The sequence below is a fragment of the Chrysochloris asiatica genome, unplaced genomic scaffold (assembly GCF_000296735.1).
Source record: "Chrysochloris asiatica unplaced genomic scaffold, ChrAsi1.0 scaffold00045, whole genome shotgun sequence".
NCBI classification, from domain to species: Eukaryota; Metazoa; Chordata; class Mammalia; order Afrosoricida; family Chrysochloridae; genus Chrysochloris; species Chrysochloris asiatica.
Window position 1 is genome coordinate 696,654 of NW_006408563.1, and position 20,046 is coordinate 716,699.

General features: G+C 38.0%; 2 protein-coding genes across 3 annotated transcripts in view; one reads left to right on the forward strand and one right to left on the reverse strand.

Annotated features, from left to right (window-relative positions):
• The window catches only part of METTL21A (methyltransferase like 21A), a 19,948-nt gene extending 18,954 nt beyond the window's left edge, over window positions 1-994 (forward strand). Inside the window, exon 3 of the mRNA XM_006861937.1 lies at window positions 597-994. Within this exon, the coding sequence (XP_006861999.1) occupies window positions 597-994 (398 nt within the window). The remainder of the gene's footprint in view (window positions 1-596) is intronic.
• A 10,362-nt stretch (window positions 995-11,356) lies between these two features.
• The window catches only part of CREB1 (cAMP responsive element binding protein 1), a 106,527-nt gene continuing 97,837 nt past the window's right edge, over window positions 11,357-20,046 (reverse strand). The window contains exon 9 of one of the 2 annotated variants that reach the window (XM_006861938.1): window positions 11,357-12,974. In XM_006861938.1, the coding sequence (XP_006862000.1) occupies window positions 12,830-12,974 (145 nt within the window). In that variant the 3' untranslated portion in view covers window positions 11,357-12,829. The remainder of the gene's footprint in view (window positions 12,975-20,046) is intronic. The other variant, XM_006861939.1, reaches the window with a different exon arrangement.

Consider the following 20,046-nt stretch of genomic DNA (forward strand, 5'->3'; position numbering starts at 1 on the left):
AACCTTCTAAATATTCCTTTGTATGTGGTTCAGAGTACTGGGACCATTCCCTGAGCCTTCTTGGTCCTGTATTCTGTGTTGTTCTTGGCAGAGCTCGTCACTACACTTGCACCCTATCCACCATCTTTTTCCGGATAACCGGATTCTCTTTTAGCTTTAACTCCACAGAGCAGCCTTTGTTTTTGATGTCCTGTCACTTCCTTAGTGGCTGCTCCCAGGTTTGAGATCTACATCCATGAAGGTCATGACCTAATGCAAAGAGTAGGAGGCACCTGTCGAGTACAGACCAGTGCTGCTGGCAGAATTCAGAAGCATCAGATTGCTGTCACTTGGTGGCTCTGCATGTCACAGGCACAGCTTCAGCAAACAGTAGGTCTGTTTAGAGGCATATCAAAGGCAGTACAGAAGGTTCGATTGCAGCTGTGCTTGAAGGATGTGGAGCTTAGTAGCACATTAGGAGGAAGACTTAAGAGACACTACTTGATACAACAGGTAGATCTACAACAGGGTAGATACTCTACCCTGTTGAACTTGACCCTCTGTCTATTGGAGTTCTACTGATATGCACGTGACTTTCTCTTTGTCTCACATTCTAGGTGCTCATGTGACTATCACGGATCGAAAAGTAGCATTAGAATTTCTTAAATCAAATGTTCAAGCCAACTTACCTCCCCATATTCAACCTAAAGCTGTTGTTAAGGAGCTGACTTGGGGACAAAATTTGGGCAGTTTTTCACCTGGAGAATTTGACCTGATACTTGGAGCTGATATCATATATCTAGAAGAAACATTTACAGATCTTCTTCAAACACTGGGATATCTCTGTAGCGACCATTCCGTGATTCTGCTCGCTTGCCGACTTCGTTATGAACGGGACCACAACTTCTTAGCAATGCTGGAGAGACAGTTTGCTGTGAGTAAGGTTCACTATGACCCCGGAAAAGATGTACATATTTACAAAGCACAGGGGAGACCTCTGAGGGAGGACTTGTAGTTAGCTTTCATTTATAAGACTCTTGTCATTGAGTGTGGCAATAATGGTCTTTAACTGGAAATTGAGCCATGTTTAATTAAATGACTTGCTGTGCAAAATTTGAGTCAAAAGTTCTCAAGGGACAAAGCATATTTACACTTTTAAAACAAACAGCACTTGGTCCCTTTGTTATGACTAGTCTTGTTTATATCATTTTGAAAGCCAATGGACATTAAAGGAAAGTGTAAGGTTTGTGCTTAAGTTGTTTTTTTATCATGTTGCTCCCTCTTGCTAAACAGTTTTCACTGGTACTATGATAAAGGGCTAGTGTAAAGACATCTGCAAGACTTAAAGCATGTAATTACTTTAAAACACATCCTGAGATATGTAAAGTTTCTAATTTTCTGCATATAAAATGAGAGGTTTAACATACATTCCCTGAGCTATTAATGCTATTGAAATATCTGCTGTATGTTGGTCTTCAATACTTCCGTTTGCTTGAGACTCAGGTGTGATTTTTCCAGGACTTCATACTTTATGGTTGAGTTTCAGATTTAATTATACCAATAAAAGAATATGTAAAAATAAAATTGTACTTTTTGAAAAGCACCTAAAACTTGGGACTGGCATATGGTAGGCATAGGTTATCTTCGTCTAATTTAAAGCTGTAGGGTTTTTTTTCCCTTTAGTTTAAACCTTCTCAAATGTTTTTGTGTATTTCTTAATTAGTTTTTCTCAGCCTCTTTATAATCAACAGAATGACAATGGAAAAAATTGTAAATCTCATCCGTTCATGTGAAGGTAGCTTATACCCAACCCTGAGCACCTTCAGTGTCCTATTGAAAATTGTTCAGTCCATGTCTGTATGCTTGAGGGCAGGGAAAGCTTCTTTCTCTTCTTTCACTGTTGCTTCCCCAGTATCTAGTATATCCAAACCATCCAAATAGCTGTAGAAAGAAAAAGAAATTGCATTTAGAGTCCTGGTGACACTGGTAAGCACTGGACCACAAGATCGGCTGTTAAAACTCACCAGCCATTCCCTGTACAGGGTCACTATGACGTGGAACCAACTTGATGGCACTTAACAACAACAACAGCATTGGGGTGGTGATGTAGGATAAGCACTGGACTGCTAACCAAAAGGCTGCTGGTTCAAACTACCAGCCACTTTAAGTCAGAACCAACTCGACAGCATCTTAATTATCTAGTGCTCCTATAACAGAAATAAAGCAGATGCCTTTAACAATCAGAAAGTTACTCTCTTACAGCTTTTGTTGTTGTTAGGGGCCATTGGGTCGGTACCGACACACAGCCACACTATGTACAACAGAACAAAACACTGCCCAGTCCTGCACCAACCTCACAATCGTTGCTACGTTTGAGTCCATCGCTGCTACCACTGTGCCAGTCTATCTTGTTGGGGGTCTTCCTTTCTCTCCTACCCTCCACTTTACCAAACATGATACCCTTCTCCAGGGACTGGTTCCTCCTGATAATATGTCTGAAATCTGGCCATCCTGGCTTCCAAGGAGCATTCTGGATATACTTCTTCCAACACAAATTTGTTTGTTCTCTGGGCAGTCCATGATAATTTTTTTTTTTTTTTTCATGATACTTTTAATATTCTTCAGCACCATAACTAATGAATCAATTCTTTTACTGTCTTCCTTATTCATTGTCCAACTTTCACATACATACGAGGTTATGGCTTAGGTCAGGTGCACCTTAGTCTTCAAATTGATGTCTTTGCTCTTGAAAACTTTTAAAGAAGTCTTGTGTGGCAGATTTACCTAGTGCAATACACAGCTTAGGAGGCTAGCAGTCCAAAGTCAAAGTGTCCGCTCTAGGGGAAGGCTTTCTATTTGTCGGCTCTGGGGAAAGGTCCTTGTCTCCTTTCAGCACCTGTAGGCCCAGCACCCCTTGGAGATTCCTGTACACTTTGGCATCCTTTTTTCCCCTGGATCTAGGAGTGTCACAGTGAAGGGACTCCAGGCTCAGAGGACACGCTCCACACCCTTCTATCATGGTGGTAGTAGCACCCTCTGAGTTCAGTTCACTTCTGTCTCAGTCAAGAGACTGATTCAAGATACAGCCTAATCCTGTAGATTTCATCTGACCTCATGATCATCAAGAAGTAGAGATTTACATCAGATCAGGATTTACCACATCATGGGGTGATTGCATCATAGTAGATCTCATCATGGGAGATTACATCAGAACTGCCAAACCACTGAGAATCCAGACCCAGCCAAGTTGACCCCAAACCTTAAGGATTACAGTGACACTTGCCAACACCACCTCCTGTGTTGAATGACTGTCTCATTTTATGATGATCTTCGTAGACTTCTTGAAGTCACACACACATAAACCTTATTTTAAACAGAGTTTGAGCCTTTTTTATACTAAATTTTAAATTAAAATGTGAAATTTTAATATTCTGAATGAAGTTTTACTTTAATAAAGCTTAATTAAAATTATGAGTGTTCTGTGATACATGAATTCAGCAAAATTCTGATAAATGCTCACAAAATAGAAATATCTCTAACCTGCCAAAATCATAAAATGGCAATACTGTTCCAAGAATATGTTGATGTTAAGTACTGCCGAGTTGGTTCTGACTCGTAGCCACCAAGTATATGGTTTTTGAGGAACAGCTGGTAAGTTTGAACTGCTGACCTTGTGGTCCTGCGCTTATCTTACAGTGCCACACCAGGACTCCTAAGAACGTAAAAGGTATTTTAGAACAAACTAAAAGCCATGCAGTGTCACAAATGCTATAATGAAAATCCACTCTCATCTTAGTATACCATTAGAAATGAAAATATTAATTGGAGTTCAACTCCTTTAAGACCCTACCTTTGGAAATAGGTATTAAAACAGGTATGTGTAGAGCCAGGGGGCTTCACCGAGAGGTCTGGATGCTCTTATCAAGTAGTGAAATAAGTTGTTGGGCATGTTTCACATCTTCACAAAATAACTAAGAATCAGAAAAGGCTGAAGATAATTTTCCCCTCTCACACAAATACACTAAAGGATGCAAAAAAACTGAACAGAAACAATTTGGTTATATAAGTGAAAATCAAGTTGATTTTCTTAGCTTTGAGTTTAGTATGCTGTCTCAGGTCAGTTCCTTGTAGGCAAAAGCCCAGCAATGTAGTTTAAATAGTCAGGCTTTCAAGATCAGTAACCTGGCCTGGGACTGAGAAAGAAATTGGGCGCGAGTGAAGCCAGGAAAGCTTGCAGCCAAATTTTCAGAGCTTATATGCTCTGCTGGTTGAGTCTTATAAAGGTGCTGTTGTTGAGTGCCATCGAGTTGATTCTGACCCATAGCGACCCTGTATAGGGTTTCCAAGGAGCAGCTGGTGAGCATGAACCGCCGACCTTGCAGTTCAAATGGCTTTGCAGTCTGGCACATTACCCCACAGCACCACACGAGATGAATAAAGTATATAAAGGCATTTTACCTTGATAAGGTTCATTGGATGTAAGGAGTGTAACCCTGAAGGCAGTTCCCGAGAAGGACTTAACTGAACCCTGGCAGCCACCACAGTTCCCATTGTGGGAGTGGGGAGAGGTGGAATCTGGTCATCACAGCAATTTCTACTGTGAATGTCAACAAACTTAGGGTATGCCTCACTTATGCTTGGCTTGTCCTAAAGTTATAAGAGAAACCTCTAATCAAAACCTACTTTACTAAGCTTACACTCTCACATTTCTCCTTTACTTTGAGCTAACTAGATAAGTTATTCAGTGGATGTCCGTAAGTTTTCCTCAAATCAAATATTGCCTCAGATGTGTTCAAATATGAGTGCAACATGAGGTTGTTAGGAATACGACTATAAAATAGGCTATTGTTTTTAAGTATGTATATTACTTAAGGAACTCTGGTAGCGTAGTGGTTATGAATTGGGCTGCAAACTGCAAGGTCAGCAGTTCGAAACTATCAGCTGTTTTGTGGGAGAAAGATGAGGCTTTCAGCTCCCATTAAGATTTACAGCCTCGGAAACTCTGTACAGGGTCGCTTGAGTTGGAACTGACTCCACAGCACATAACCACTACCACATTACTTCTAAAGGGTGTCTTGTGTTAGTTTATGACAGAACTATCTGAAACCTTGGTACCGTCTTCTTCAATTCATTTCTAGTAGACCATTTACTTTGTCACACAACAGGGTAAGAATAATCGGTCAAGAAACGTCATCTTATTTTAAATGTCAGTTGCTGTCCATTCAGTTCTGACTCGTGGTGAGCCTGTGTTTCAGAATAGAACTGTGCTTCACAGCATGTGGCTCTGATCTTTTGGGAGCACATGGCCAGCCCTTTCATCTAAGGTACCTCTCGAAGGGTTTAAACCGCCAACCATTCTGTTAGCTTAACAGTTGAACATACCATTGACACTTCTTTTGGGACAGAGCCTGTATTTCTTGAACTTTCAGTGTCTCTCCTAAGAGGTGGAGTTCCTAAGTGGTGCAGCTAAGTGCTTGGCCACTAATAGACTGGTGGTTCAAACCTATCTAGAGGTACTTGGGGAAAAACTCCTAGCAATTGATTGTGGTTTGATTTTCCTAAAATAGGGCTTTGCACAAAAAAGGTATGCAAGTATATAGAATAAACTAAACTTGCATGTGTAACAATCTTTTTCTTTTCATATGAGATTGAGTCCCTTTTATACTTAAGGAATGGTATGGAGGAGCAAGATAATGTGCAGGACTGCAAGGGCAGTTTGAATTGCAAGATCCGTGGTTCGAACCCACCAGTCATTCCTCAGAAACCCTATACAGGGTTGCTATGGGTTGGAACCAATTCAACGGCACTTAACTACAGCAACATTATGTATATGGAGGCCTGGGATGGTGCTATGGGTTGATGTGCTAAACTGCAAAGGCGGTTTTAACTACAAAGTCAACGGTTCAAGGTCACCAGCCAGTCCTCAGAAACCCGATACACAATAAATTATGTGGTCACTCTTTGCAGAAGGGAATGAAAAATTATGGAATTCGTATGCAATCCTTTCAATACAAGGATAAGTACAAACAGCTTAAAACACACCTTGGCAATAAAAAAATCTACTTAATGCAACTGCTTATTTTCAGATATTGTATCAACACAGTAATCTTTTATTCTTACACCTTAAACAAATAGAAGATTAATCATATCTTATCCTTTTCCTTTCCATTTTGTGGTATGACTACGGATTTTAACATTGCAAGGGACCTGAGAAGTTATCTATTCTCTTCCAGTGCAAACATGAATTTTATGACATGAGAGTTAACTGGCCATATGCCTCCTTTTGTTGTTGTTGAGTGCCTTCGAGTCGGTTCCGACCCACAGCGACCCTGTAGCGGGTTTCCAAGGAGGGACTGATGAGCTTGAACTGCCAACCTTGCAGTTCAAACTGATTTTGCAGTCCAGCAAATTAACCCATGACGCCACACCAGGACTCCTATTCGATCTTATTGAGGAGATACAAAATCTTGTGTTCAAACCTAAGAGTATCACAGTAAAATGAAGTAACTTAAGATACCGTGCGACACAACTTGTGATAGATATATTCTAACAGCATAACTTTAGTTCATTTAACAGTAAATCAAAGAAAATAAGGCCGACCACTATTATCAGAAAACAGAGATCCATCCCAAAAAAGAGACTTTCCAGAGGTTTTAAAAGCATGTTTATGTGACTGCACATAAATGTCTGTGTAAAAAGCATTACGACAGTTGGTACCACAAAGATTACAGTAAGAAAAAGCACTTTATGACAAGATTTCACAAATTCACAAGGATCACTTTAATATACAAAGCAATTGCTACCATTCTGAACACAAAGCAGCTAATATGTACATAGTGTTAATAAAATGCATTATAACTCAGTACAGTTTTTTTTTTTTCTCTTTACACAGATAAAGCACAAAAAGGTTTAGATAAAAAAATTATAACAGGGATGTTTCTAAAATGTAGGGAATTTTATTAGAAATGTTTTTCCCTCATTATAGTTACTTATAATTCAACTCTAATAGAAACATCAGAGTTAAAATCAATACCCTGTTTTGTGCTGATAGTTTTGGTGGGAGGTATTCTTTACCCCAGTCCTCAAGGAAAAAAACCCCAAACCAAACATCTTTCTCTCTAGAAACTTCCCTGATTATTTTGTTTCTAAAAAGTTTTCAGTGATACATTTGGGTCAGAAAGAATTCCTTTTTTTTGGAGGGGGGAAAGGATGACAACTGACAGGTGGACAAATCAGTCAGGGACACTTTACATGGACAATTGCTGACTCACACTTTTCTTTGCCACCCCTAATCTACACTCACAGAAAAATGTTGACAAATTATTTCCCACTTTTAATATAAATAATTTTATTACATACACAAATTGGAGTGGCAACCTGGATAAAAATACATCTATAAAGCATTTATCAATTCAATTTTTTAAAACATAAGAAAATAAAACCTTCCAAACACAATGATTGATCATTTCACTTGGCCAACTAACATAAGATTCAGGGATTCTCCTCCTTCCCTATCAATTTTAAAAAGAGCTCAGATTTACTCTCACATCTCTTCAAAGGTCCTCAGCTGGACAGCCTGGAAATGTAGTTCTATAGCAAGTGTTAAGAAATGCCTGTGCAGAGTAGGTAAAAGTGGGATTTCCTACTATTTGACCTTTTCCAAAGACATTTCCTGAGAATTGTTCATTTTCCTTTTACTTGCTGGTGAGAACTGAAAATGGATCATGTTATATAGCCCAGCTAGGCCCTGCACTCACAGTACCAGAATGCAGACAGGTCAATTATTTTCTCTCTGTGCTAAACAACTCTGCCTGTTTATAATTATAACTTGCTTTATCGGCTTTGTTCTATTTTTTTTTTTTTTTAATTCTTTTTTCTTTTTTTTAAAAAATAAATTTCAAGCTAAAACACCTGAAATATAATCCCTCCATTCAAACATTATCTGGTCCCTCTTAAAGTTTGTCTGCCCCTGAGGACACATACAAAGGCTTAAGCTACATTCACTAATCAATAAGAACTTATCATAAGCGGATGAGACAGATGGAACTTCAGCACCCTGTTTGATATATTTGAAATTCTTCCATACTGGCTCAGCTTCATGATATGTTCAGACCCCTCATGGATTAGTGCTCCTCCTCACCATTGATTCTAGAAAGTCAAGGAAACCAGTTCCTAGTAGATACAGTGACTGTGCAATCGGTTTAAAAAAGTCAACATCATCAACATTAAAAGGATCCAAGATATAGCCAAGTCACCCAATGAAAAGTTCTAGCTGTGCTTTGTCCAGCCAAGTGAACAGATTGATCCCACAATTCTTCACCTGTAGGCTTTCAGCACGCTTCACTTTTCCCTTCACCTGAAATCAGTCAGTCTAATTTAGACAGCACTTGAGGATGTTAACAAAGCCTATTGAAAATGACAGTTTAGTCAAATGATTAGCACATGTGGTCTCCATGATGATAATTGCTTTAAAACATTTTACTCTTCTGGACAAACTCATGGACATTTTGGTGTCTTGATGCTGACTCACGGCAACCCTATGAGCTGCTTTATAGGGTTTCTCAGGCTATAAAACTTTAGAAAAGCAGACTGCCTCATCTTTCTCCCAAGGAGCATCTGGTGGGTTTGAACTGCCTCTCTTTTAGTTAGTCCAATGCTTACCCCACTGCACCACCAGGGCTCCTTTGGTATTCTTTAGACAGTATTAATGTTGGGGTGAGAACTAAAGTCTCAGTTTAAAATTGGAAATATTACTCATTTGAGCATTTAAGTTACTTCTCCTTTATCCATGATGAAAAAGATTAAAAGGTTGTTCAAGTCCCTCTTTTAATTGGGTTAATCGGATATAATTCTCTCTTTTTTAAATTTAAACACTTTTTTTTAAGGGTAGCCTGTAGGTACTAAAACATGTTAGTCAATGAGAAGGTTGCATTAATAGGATTACATGATTTGAAGAGAGGAGAAAGACACAAAAAGTCAGCTGACAACTAATTGATGAGGGAATTTCTCAAGTTGCTAATATCCACACTGGGTCCTTGTTAAAAGTGCAAGTTATACCAAACATTTACAAAGAATATAATGTAAATATAATCCAAATAAATATATAACTTTTGTATTAGGTCAATGGGAAACAATATATCAACAGTTTTCAAAATAAAGCCTCTTGAAAATAACTGTAAAGGTGTGTAACCACTGTTTCTAAAACCCACCACTTTAACTAGAAATCTTAACTTTACAACATTAGCCTTTTAAAATCCTGTAAAATGAAGCAGGCGTTTAATCTTCAAAATAAAGAGACCAATTTATTCTAATAGTTGATGGAATCTGATGACAGAATTAAGAACATATTAACCATGAAAAGAAGAAATCTAGATGGAAATGTGTCCAACAAGTAAAGCATCCTGGTTTAAATAAACGCATCCCTCCCTAAGCCTTTGTATGACTCCACGTATCTCCCCAAATGGTCAAATTGACAAGAGGGAATAGGCCTGAGAGAGAGAAAATCCTGCCAGATAACTTCTGATCGAACAGCCTGTCTGATATTGTGCTTTCAGATACTAGCACTGCTGACCTACCATCAAAACACAGCTTCTGACAAAATCCCTGCTCAAATCAAACACCAAAATCCTTCCCCCAGGATGGTTTGAAAACTCAGTGGTCCTTTTCAAAGTCATCTTTCAAAACGCTCTTAGCACTGTTATAGCTGCCAGAGACAAAACATGAAAACCAAATACTTTGGAGGGAAGGAAGTTTTCAAGTGACTAGTAACATTTAGAAGTATCAAGCCAAAGAAAACAACAACAACAATAATAAAATACTTGGAAGGAAATGAGAAGATCATGAGTGCTGGAGTAATGCAGTCCAAGAAACTACAGAAAGGATGCAACAGAACACACAGAAATGTAAAATTTCATCTGACCTCAATCTACTATAATACTCAGCATTCCTGACTTACAAGCTCTCAGAGCTCCAGGTTATATACTGTGTAAATATATATGTATATATATATATGTACACATACATTATACAAACATTTCCCCCAAGAACATCTCAATGAAAAAAGCACCTATGACAATATTATGGTTGCCAATGTGGTACTACTGAAGTTTGAAAAACTTAAATGTATCTGATACCAATTTTTTCATATATGAACACAATGGATCTAGCCCTTTCTAAAACCATTTTTCAGTTAAAATCAAAGCTTGAAAACTCAAGAGTAACGTATCAAAAATAAACCCCTCCCCACTTTGTTTCTGTTAGAGTTAATCTGTCCTATAAGTAAAAGTGCCACATGGCCCAATATTTGTAAAGTGAGCGATATACCAAACTCGCTATTTTCTAGAGCAAATCAGTAGCATATGTACAGATTCCTATGATGACGTTTTCATTCCCTTTTGGCCGATAAGAAGGAAAAAGAAATTTGATTACTGGTAACATGGCCACATATGTTCTTGGCTACAAGATTTTTTTTTTTTTTAATTATGTGATTTTTCTTAATAAAGCTTTTCAAAGTTGCATGCTTAAAAAACAAACACCTTTTTTTTTTTTTTTTCCAATTCTCTTTTTTTAAAAAAATGTCTGCACAAAAGATGCATGATTTCTATTTGTATAAACTGAAATCTTCAAGTCTATTTAAGGGTCTAAAACAGGTTTAGCAACAGAATATATTTCTCACCTCACCATGAACTGACTTCAAATCAGTGCAATCATCTTCACAAAGGACCAGGTGATTAAAACTTATACATCCAACCAGCTAATCATAAATGTGATGGCCTTGAATTATCAGGGATTAAGACGGCCACCAACTAATTTTCTAATTAAATAACCTCACTTTTCCAAAAACACACTTTAGAGAAGAAAACTTGCTAAACACCATATAATGTTTGTTTGTAAAGCTCATGATACTCAAAATGTTCAATTTGACATTTGACTCAGTAAGAGAATTCTAATTTGTGAACAGATTTGTGATTTCACTTGAAATTTATGCTGGTATACAAATGATTTTTAAGCTATAACTTTCCCCATTAGCTCAGCAGGATAAACACCAAATTTTACAGTCGTTTGAAAGCCTTCTCGAGAATCTGGTGAACTGTCCAAACATAAAGATTACATCACTTAATTCTTAGACTGATGATCCTTCATAACCTTTGTTCATCCTTGAAAAAAGACAACGGTTTGTTACAAACAAAAATATATCATTTATAGATATTAACTTAAAATCTTATTTTTAAAAATTGACTCAATTAATACATCTGCATACTTTGTTATCATGTTAACAAACTTAACTTTTAACTTTAAACCCATAATTCAATATAAAACATTAATTTTCCATGTCTCGACTATTTTAAAAGGAATTCCCTTCTCAAATGAGGTTTTTATTACATTCAAACATTATGTCAGTCTCCAAAATTTTAAATCTACCTTAATATTTTTCTTTTAAGGGAAACTTTTAGATTTATCAGACATAGTACATGAGTAATTAATAATGAATTGTAACAATGGAAACAATGTACGTCCGATACACACAAAGATGAACTGGTATAGTCTAGAGTTGAAACAGGTAGCCACACAAAGGCTATATATATAGCATACTGGAAAGCTAAAGCATAAACTCCCCATTTTAAGGGGAAAAAAGTTTTATGTGAATGACAATTCAGATATTGCAATATAGAAGCCATTAAACGTGCCTGAAGAAAAGCACTTTCCTCGTGCCTAACACTGTTCTTTTAGAACTTCTTATAGTCCTTAAATTTTCATCAAAAAATTCATTTGAGTTAATTTGCTAAAATGAGAACATTTTAAAATCATATTTTTTATAACCCTTAACAGTTCATAAACAAATATATCATTTGGCTTTATTTATTATCTTGAAGGCTTTCCTGGTGGTGGTACCATGTTAAGTGCAAAGGGGAACAGCACAATTAGAAATGCCTTTTAGGTAATGAGTGATTATATAAATATTCTTTCTTAATGGTGAGGACAAAAACATTTTAAAACTTTGTTATATTTACTAAAGGGGCTGGCTAATGAGTATCTTTTAAGGATTTAGTACTACCTAAAACAAAAGCTTGGTACTTTTATGTCCTTTGATTTCATTTAAAAGTAAAATAATCATGCTTGTACGTTCAGTTGGTTACTTCGTTTTAATGCATTCAAAATGGTGAACACATACAGATTGAAGTAAGAAGCAACAACTGACCTATGGAAGAGCTGTAGTTAGTACAGACTATTTTTAAGGACCAAGGACAAGTTTTCAGTAGCGAGGAAGAAAACGTACACAGAGAACACTCCAAATTCATTCCTTATTTCAACATCACACTGAAATGATTTTTTAGAAGGTGTTTTTCTTAACAATTTTACATAATTCACAATGAAAGTGTGAAAAACATGTCAATTGGCAATCAACGCTTCTTCATTGCACCTTACTTACTTTATGCCTGCGGCCCACGCATTACTTCAGCTCAAGAGGCTGGATAAATTCTGTCCCTAAGGCAATCAAGGAGCTCAGCACAAACCTTGAAATAACTTTTAAAAAGATTTTCTTTTCCTCATTTCCCATCAATTTGCAAGTAAACAAATGATGACTTCTTGAGGAGGGGGGTGGCTGAAAAGCAGAAGTCTCTTCATGATTCCTGATGCTGGAAATTTCTTGAGGGGAGAAGTGGAGGCAGGTGTTGAAACATTCACAGTTTAATGCAAAAGCACAAATGAATGAAATTCTGTAGTTGCTTTTAGGCAGTTTTGCGCATAGAAAAAAAGAAATGTTTAGAAAATAAAATGTTTATTTTTGTCTCTGGTTGTGGCCAGGTCAGTCCTTTTTCCAGCCTACGTGGTGAAAATCAAGCCCAAATTAATCTGATTTGTGGCAGTAAAGGTCCTTAAGTGCTTTCAGCTCCTCAATCAGTGTCTTGTTTTGGTTTTCAAGCACTGCCACTCTGTTTTCTAAACATTTCACATATTCTTTCTTCTTTCTACGACACTCTCGCGCTGCTTCCCTACAAAGAAAAAAGGACAGTAAAAAGCATCATGCAACAGTTCTAGATCATTGACTTTGGATTGGCCTTTTTTTAAAAATAATTCAAAGCACATTTTTAAATATTACATATTAGGCATTTGAAAAGATACAGAGAATAACTTAAAAACTGCCTTGTGTGTGTCTTCCAGTCGGTTCTGATTCATAGTGATTCCATATAGTGTTTCCAAGAGCAAGATGATGGGTTATTAAATTGCCAACCTTTTGGTTATCCTACAGCATCATATCAGGACTCAGAAATTGCCTTACCATTATGATTTTTGTTATTGTTTAATATGACTGAAGGGTTATTAAAATAGAAAACCCCATATAAACCACCAAAATATCCAAAAGATGATCTAAAAACTACATCTCTTCTTGTTCACTAAAATGCTCTGCATCATATCTATAGATGATGGAATTCTAACTGTATCCAAAAAATAAAACCAAACTAAGGGTAAATTGTGATGTGAGAACATCTCTTAAATAAAAAAAATTTTAAATCACAAACTCATTTGAATTGGATTGACTTGTGTCTCCCTCACTCACAAGCATGTGCTGGAATCCTAACCCCTATACCTGTGGTTCCTGGTGTGGCGCTGTGGGTTAAATGCACCAGACTGCAAAGCCGTTTGAACTACTGCAAGGTCAGTGGTTCAAGCTCACCAGCTGCTCCTCAGAAACCCTACACAGGGTTGTTGTTGTTGTTGTTGTTAAGTGCCCCTGAGTAGATTCCAACCCATAGCGACCCTGTAAAGGGTTTCCAAGGAGCAGCTGGTGAGCTTGAACCACCAATATTGCAGTTCAAATGACTTGGCAGTCTGACACATTAGTCCACAGTGCCATGGGTTAAAACCTACTTGGAAGGCAGTTAACAGCAACAACATACCTGTGGTTGTAATGTAATGACCTTCCATAATGCAATCTAATCTTATGTTAATGAGGCCACACCCAGGGTTCTTCTTACTATTAAGTGGCAGTGGCCTCTGATCCATAGTAACCCTGTATAGGGTTTCCAAGGAACAGCTGGTGAGCATGAACCACCAACCTTATACTACTAGTTCTAAATGCATGATTGTAAATTGCTGCTGTTTTCATTGATTTAAAGGGCTGGATTTGGAATCTTCTTCCTCTCAACTTTTATGTTCATTCAACAGTAAATACCTCTGTATGCCAGGCCTTGTGCTACTGGATGAGGATAGAAAATAAAGACTAAGATGTGGCCTTTGACCACATGGAGCTAAAGAAGTACTCATTTATACTTAGTAACTTACTAAAAAATCAACTTTGAAAACAGTTCTTAAATCTGATCAATTTTTAAATGTAGTTTTCTTAGTTACTTAGTGTTGTTGTTGTTGTTAAATGCCTTCAAGTCGGTTCCGACCCATAGCGAACCTATAGTAAACCGTATAGGGTTTACGAGGAGTAAACCAAGTAGGTTTTAACCCATGGCACTGTGGACTAATGTGTCAGACTGCCAAGTCATTTGAACTGCAATATTGGTGGTTCAAGCTCCCCAGCTGCTCCTTGGAAACCCTTTACAGGGTCGCTATGGGTTGGAATCTACTCAGGGGCACTTAACAACAACAACAACAACAACCCTGTGTAGGGTTTCTGAGGAGCAGCTGGTGAGCTTGAACCACTGACCTTGCAGTAGTTCAAACGGCTTTGCAGTCTGGTGCATTTAACCCACAGCGCCACACCAGGAACCACAGGTATAGGGGTTAGGATTCCAGCACATTATGTGACTGGGGCAAATGACTTAACCGTAGTTTCCTGATTATATAAATGGAAATGATATTACCTACCTCAAATGGTAGGATTAAATGAATATGTGAATAGCATCTGAAATACTGCCTGGCATTTCTATGTGCTAGCTATTATTTCTAGATCACTTCAATAGTTATATAGTACAATTTCATTAGTCTTCATCCCCATACAGCCTATCAATTTAAGCCGATTTTTGGAAGTAAAAAAAACAAAACAAAACAAAAAACGACCCCTATTATGTAGAACGTATGTATCTACAACAGAAAACAGTAGAGAATATAGGAGGCACTGCAGCACTCATGCTACACCTGGAGAAAATGTCTTTGGAGCTGAGTTTAAAACATTTCACTGAGCAGTGTAGAAGACAAACTGAATTTGATGAGTTATAGAGGAGTCCTGGTATGGTGATGTAGGATGAGCACTGGACTGCTAACAGCAAGGCTGGTGGTTCAAACTCATCAGCTGCTTCTTGGAAACCCTATACAGTATCACTATGAGTCAGAAGTGACTCAGTGGCACTGAACAACAATAGTATAGAGAGTAAGTAGGCTATATGTACACTTAAAACCTAATTTCACCCAAGTTAACTGATCTTGTTCTCTTCTTTCCACCATTCAGTAGGGTTTAATGAAGGCCAAAGAGAAGATGCAATGGTGAGACAGAAAGGAAGCCTACCTAAATAAGTCTGAATGTGAAACAAAATTTCATGTTAATGAGGCATTTTCTTTTACATAATTTTCTTTAACTTCACGCTTACAATTGACAACCTATACCCTCTGTGCTAGTTAAACTGATCCTCTACATATACTTCCTAATTTTATTCCATCAAAATTAGTATATGCCAGTGTTGTGAAGGATTACACTGTGTGTACCACAAAAGAAAAAGATGCAACACTAGGCTAAGAAAATGAATTTATTTCACGAATGCAGGATCTCTTGTATCCTTTCTGTGTAAAACAGGGAACTGAGACACGTTTTAGAGAAGGATTCTATGAACCATGTCCCAAATCAAATTTGATTTCCACCACCTTTTTCAGTGAGGAACACGAAATAATAGATTTACAAATGATGCTCATGTTAGAGTTTAAAATAAACGTATCTGGGCCCAAATTTAATGTTGTTAAGTGCGGTTGATTTTGTTCCAACTCCTAGCAACCCCACACAGGGTTGCTGTTCAAACTGACCTTGTGGTCCAGTGCTTATCCATAGCCCCACCAAGACTCCAAATTTATTATGAGGGGGCTTCAAATATGCATAGAAAAATGCCATTATTTTTCAATCCCATTTTCCTTTGAACCTTTCTGAAACCCCCCTTCATACAACACAATGTACTAGCAAGAGTTCTAAACTGAGATGAGCTTGCGTTCAGATCACGGCTTTGTTGGTAACCAGTATACAGCCTCCAGCAAGTCCATTTCTATTCAGGGACTGTTTACCTATCTGTCTTTTGTTTTCACTTCTTAAAAAGACTAATCAACATGTCCCAATGCAAAGTATGGTTTAATTTTGTATTAAACCAAAGAATACACTGGCATGTTTTCCTGAATCATCAATTTTAGTGGATTTGGGGGGAAGGGGCAGGGGGAGCATTTATATTAAAATTGACATTACTGTATTTTGGAGTAGAATGAAAAATTCAAATAAACTTTGAAGACAAAAAATTTTAAAGAAATCTTTGGTTTGGAGCGTGCTCCTTAAAAGTGTCTCAAAAACTTCTATCTAAATGATCTAAAGAACAAAAGAGAATAATAAAAGCCTATTCCTCATAGATTGGTCTGAGGGCACAGTGTAAAGATAAAATTGACTTCTCAAATCTCTTTTAGTACAGAAATAGGATTTTATGATTCCAAGCATTAATGCAAACAGATGGCATATAAATTCTGAAACTGATTTGACATATTTAGAAAAAAGTTCTTTCACACATAATGTGTTTGAACATCTTCCTCCTCCATTTACTGAACTAACTCCCCTTTGTTTCACTTGTCCCTTCCCTTTTCATCCTTGAAATCTATCCACACTACATACTTGTTCTGTTGCTTCAAATTTGTGCAGGCCATTCTAGACCACACTTAGAGGAATTGCATTGGTTTTAAAATATGTATATATTTAAAAATTAATACAATTCAAAAGATACTTGCTTCTGCCCCTGGATGTAAAGTGCCCTTATAATGAAGAGAATTAACCAAAAATTCATTAATTTTTTAAACCAATCATATAACTGACTCTAAATCTAAGGAGACATACACACAACTTCACTTGGGATAGATGTGACTGGACAATGGTAAAGAGTTTACCTAGAACTGGTGAAAACTTGATGAAGGCCTGCGTGCATACTGGTAGGTCAGTGTGTAACACTGAGAAATGCAGAAATTGGAGCAGTCTAAATGCATTTGTCCGTGGGAGAAAGAATGCTCCCGTAAAGATTTACAGCCTCAGAAACCCAGTACACGGTCGCAATGGGTTGGAATCGACTCGACAGCACTTAACAACAACATGCTTTTGTGAGTCCTGGCGTGGCGCTGTGGGTTAATAAGCTGGACTACAAGGTTGACGGTTCAAGCTCACCAGTCGCTCCTCAGAAACTCTATTCAGGGTTGCTATTAGTCGAAACTGACTTGATAGCACACAACAGTGCATGCTCTTGTACATGCTCTTTTCTCACACAAACATCATCAGACAGGAACAGAAGTGACTGCAGAGTCCTGGTGTGGTATTGTATTCGTGGTGTATTGGCATCATACGTATTGGTGGAGAGGAGGGGGAGAGCTGCTGACTGGAATGAGAAATTCCATTGGGATCTATCTCTACCATAGAACAGGAGTCTGAATCTGTAGGGGAAGGTAACACTGCTGCATTTGGGTGACCTACTCATGTGTCAAATGGACAGAGAAGACATGTTATACACCCTTTCATTTGCAAAAGTTACAACAATCTGAACAATGTATATAATAATACAATAGCACAGTTTTAAAGAATGACTTCAATATGTTTAAGGCCATACTGATATAAATAAATTGGGCTGAAGGAACAAATCTTCCTTATAGAAGAATTCCAATTACTATGTGTAGAAAGAAAGGGGGATAGAAAATATCTTTTCAACTACTACAGTAATAATGACTACAATCAATATACAGTGAAGAATGCCAAATTAGTTGGCAAAACTTCAAAAAGAAACAAGGTATTTGTATAGTCTCAAAGTATCTACCTCCAAATATACAAATTCTTGTTGTAGTCTTAACACATGACCACACATTTTTTAATACTATTCCCTCCAGGGGAGTCCTGGTGTGGCGCTGTGGGTTAATGCGCCAGACTGCAAACCCATATGAACTGCAAGGTTGGCAGCTGGCGGTTCAAGCTCACCATCTGCTCCTTGGAAACCCTATACGGGGTTGCTATGGGTCAGAATCGACTCTACAGCACTTGACAACAACAATTCCCTCTAGGAGCTGCATTCCCCTCCCTTGACTATGAGCTGGATTTTAGGTCTTGCTACTGGAAATAGAGTATAAAGAGGAAAAAATAGTAAGTCTACAGTGGAGAGAAACCTGTGTACCACTTTAAGCACTCAAAGTTAGCATCACTAACATTAAGCCATGTTGATAGGACTCTCTTATAATGAGGTGACAAGAAAGGCACACAGTGCCTCTATGGTATCTCCCTACAAAATCCACAACCTCAGATTAATCATAAGAAAACATCACATCAACCTGACTTAAGATGTTCTAAAAAATACACTGACCACAACTCTTCACAGATGGTAAAGACATGAAAGTCAAGGGTATCTGAAGCTGTACTAATTTTATATCTCCTTTGTAAATCTACAATTACTTCAAAATTCTTAAAAATTATATATTTAAAAATATATTATTTCTCTTTGTATATATTGTTGTTAGGTGCTGTTGAGTGGGTCCTACTAATAAGACACCCTATGTACAAAAGAACAAAACACTGCCCAGTCCTGCACTATCGTCACAATTGTGCTATGTTTGTGACGTTTGTTGCAGTCACTCTGTCAATCCATCTTTGTGAGCGTCTTCCTGGTTTTTTGCTAATCGTCAACTTTACCATCATGATATCCTTCTCCAGGCATTGGTCCCTGCTGATAACATGTCTAAAGTACATGCAGCGTCTTGCCACCCAGACTTCTAAGAAGCATCCTGGCTTACGAGAGGGCTTCAAAAAGTTTGTGAAAAAATGGAATGAAGAGATAATGATGTTTTCCCACAAACTTTTTGAAGCGCCCCCTCATGCATCTTCTAAGACAGATTTGCTTGTTCTTCAGGCAATCCATGGTATAATCAATATTCTAGCCAGCACCACAGTTCACAGTCATCAATTCTTCAGTCTTCCTTATTCATTGTCTAGTTTTTGCATGGATATGTAGTAACTAAAAATACCACGGCTAGGGTCAGGAGCATCTTAGTGCTCCAAGGGACAAATTTATACATATGTTAGGATAACTCAAACAGTATTGCTATTAGGGGCCTGTTCATACATGCACAGGTTTATTCCAAACAAAACACATTTAAGCATGCCTCTGGGATCAACAGATGGCTGTAATATACTAGTTTTAGTCTCATTTAGACACCTTCAAAAAAGATTCAAGGAACAAACAAGATGGCGGACTGGTGGATGTATAGCAGAGAGCTCCGCCAACAACAACACAGAATACCCGACCAAGCAGGCTCAGGGGATGGTCCCAGAACTCTGAATCACATATAAAGGAATATTTAGAAGGTTGGAAGGCTCACAGCTGGGGGAATTTGTGGCAGAAGCAAGAAATCTATTGCTTTCTAGTCCAGGACGCTCGGCTGCTACAGGAGCCACCATCTTAGGTGAGACCATGCTGGGGAAGGATCGGAGCGGCCACAGATGCCTGGCAGAACCGCTGAGATAAAGGTGTGGACATTCTTTTCTTTTGGTGGCTGTTCATTGGTCCCTTGATGTCTGCGCACCTCCATTCTGGGGATTAGAGGGGTACCTGAGCCCCAGCCTCAGAGGGTTCTACTACGCATGTGCACAGATCTCCTCAAAATTTAAAGAGACAGTTTCCAATTAAAACCAAATGGCCACATCCGGCCCTGAACTGTTTCCAACTAGAAAAAAGGCCTGAACTGGGATTGTGGAGCTGGAAAAGCAGACAAAGGAGGAAATAGGCTGAAAATTAAATCCTAAGTTACGTCAAAACAACCAACAGTGGCATCTTGAAATTTCTCAAGAAGAAGACTGAAGAGGGAAGCCCATTTCCTGATCACATCTACCTGGAGGCATTCAGAAAGCAT